This window comes from Buceros rhinoceros, unplaced genomic scaffold (assembly GCF_000710305.1).
Source record: "Buceros rhinoceros silvestris isolate BGI_N320 unplaced genomic scaffold, ASM71030v1 scaffold9519, whole genome shotgun sequence".
NCBI classification, from domain to species: Eukaryota; Metazoa; Chordata; class Aves; order Bucerotiformes; family Bucerotidae; genus Buceros; species Buceros rhinoceros.
The window spans coordinates 16,511-17,468 of NW_010432074.1; the positions used below are offsets into that span (position 1 = coordinate 16,511).

At 58.0% G+C, this 958-nt stretch overlaps 1 protein-coding gene across 1 annotated transcript in view; it reads right to left on the reverse strand.

Moving 5' to 3' along the window:
* Positions 1 to 958, reverse strand: part of RADIL (Ras association and DIL domains) — a 9,882-nt gene that overhangs the window by 4,964 nt on the left and 3,960 nt on the right. The window contains 2 exon segments of the mRNA XM_010143645.1: positions 22 to 94; positions 626 to 863. Of these exon segments, the coding sequence (XP_010141947.1) occupies positions 22 to 94; positions 626 to 863 (311 nt within the window).

The window sequence follows — 958 nt, forward strand, 5'->3', positions numbered from 1 at the left end:
TCAAAGCCAGCACCACGCAGCCACTCCAGGAGCAGCCGCACGCTGGCCCGCAGCTTCACCCCCTGGGACCAGTGGAAGCAGCCGAGAGAGGACCCTGCAGGGGCAGAGCATCCATCAGCACATGTTGGGGAACAGGCCCCCAGCCCCTTCCCCAGGGAGAGAGCTGCCCCAAGGCAGCAAAATAAATCCCAGTTAATGTCCCCAGCATCATATAGCTGTAACTTCTGGTGGTGGCTGGACCCCACCTGGCACTCACAGGCAATGGGACTGCTGTGTTAATAAGGGCTAACGAGCCCCTGTTACAAAGCAGGCTGCAGGAGTTTATTGATGAGCTGCCCCTCCAGACTGCTCTGAGTGTCCTCTGCTTGGGCTCTAAAGGGCAGAGCCCCTGCAGGGGCTGAGGATGGGGCACTCATGGGGTTAAACCTCCCCTGGGAGCAGGGACCCAGGAGACAGCAGCTGGGGCTGTGCTTGGCCTCCCCAAAATGGTGCTGACTTGTCTACCTCCAGCAGCTGCTCTCTCCAGTACCCCCTGCAGTGGCACTGGGATGGACTGGAGGGTCTCCCAAAGGGCCAGTCTGCTGCAGGTTACCCAGTCCGGGCTGGGTGTTCAAGGGGGACTGACCCTTATCCAAGAGCTGGTTGAAGAGCAGCGTGTTGGAGAAGAAGAAGAGGTACGCGAACATCTGGGAGGTGATCTCCGGGTGCACTTCGTACTGCCGCAGCAGATCCAGAGCCGCTTGGTAGATGAGCACGACCCTGCGGAGCTCCTCGGGCAGCGGTGGGGACGGCTGCCAGCTCTCCCGGCACTCGTTCTGGAAGGGGTTGCACTCCATCAGGGCAGGGAGTGACACATACAGACACTGCAGAGACAGTGGCAAGTTCACAGCAGAATGATTTTGGGATTTTGGGTTGGTTTCTTTTTTTTTTTTTTTTTTTTTATGACTACAACCCCTTC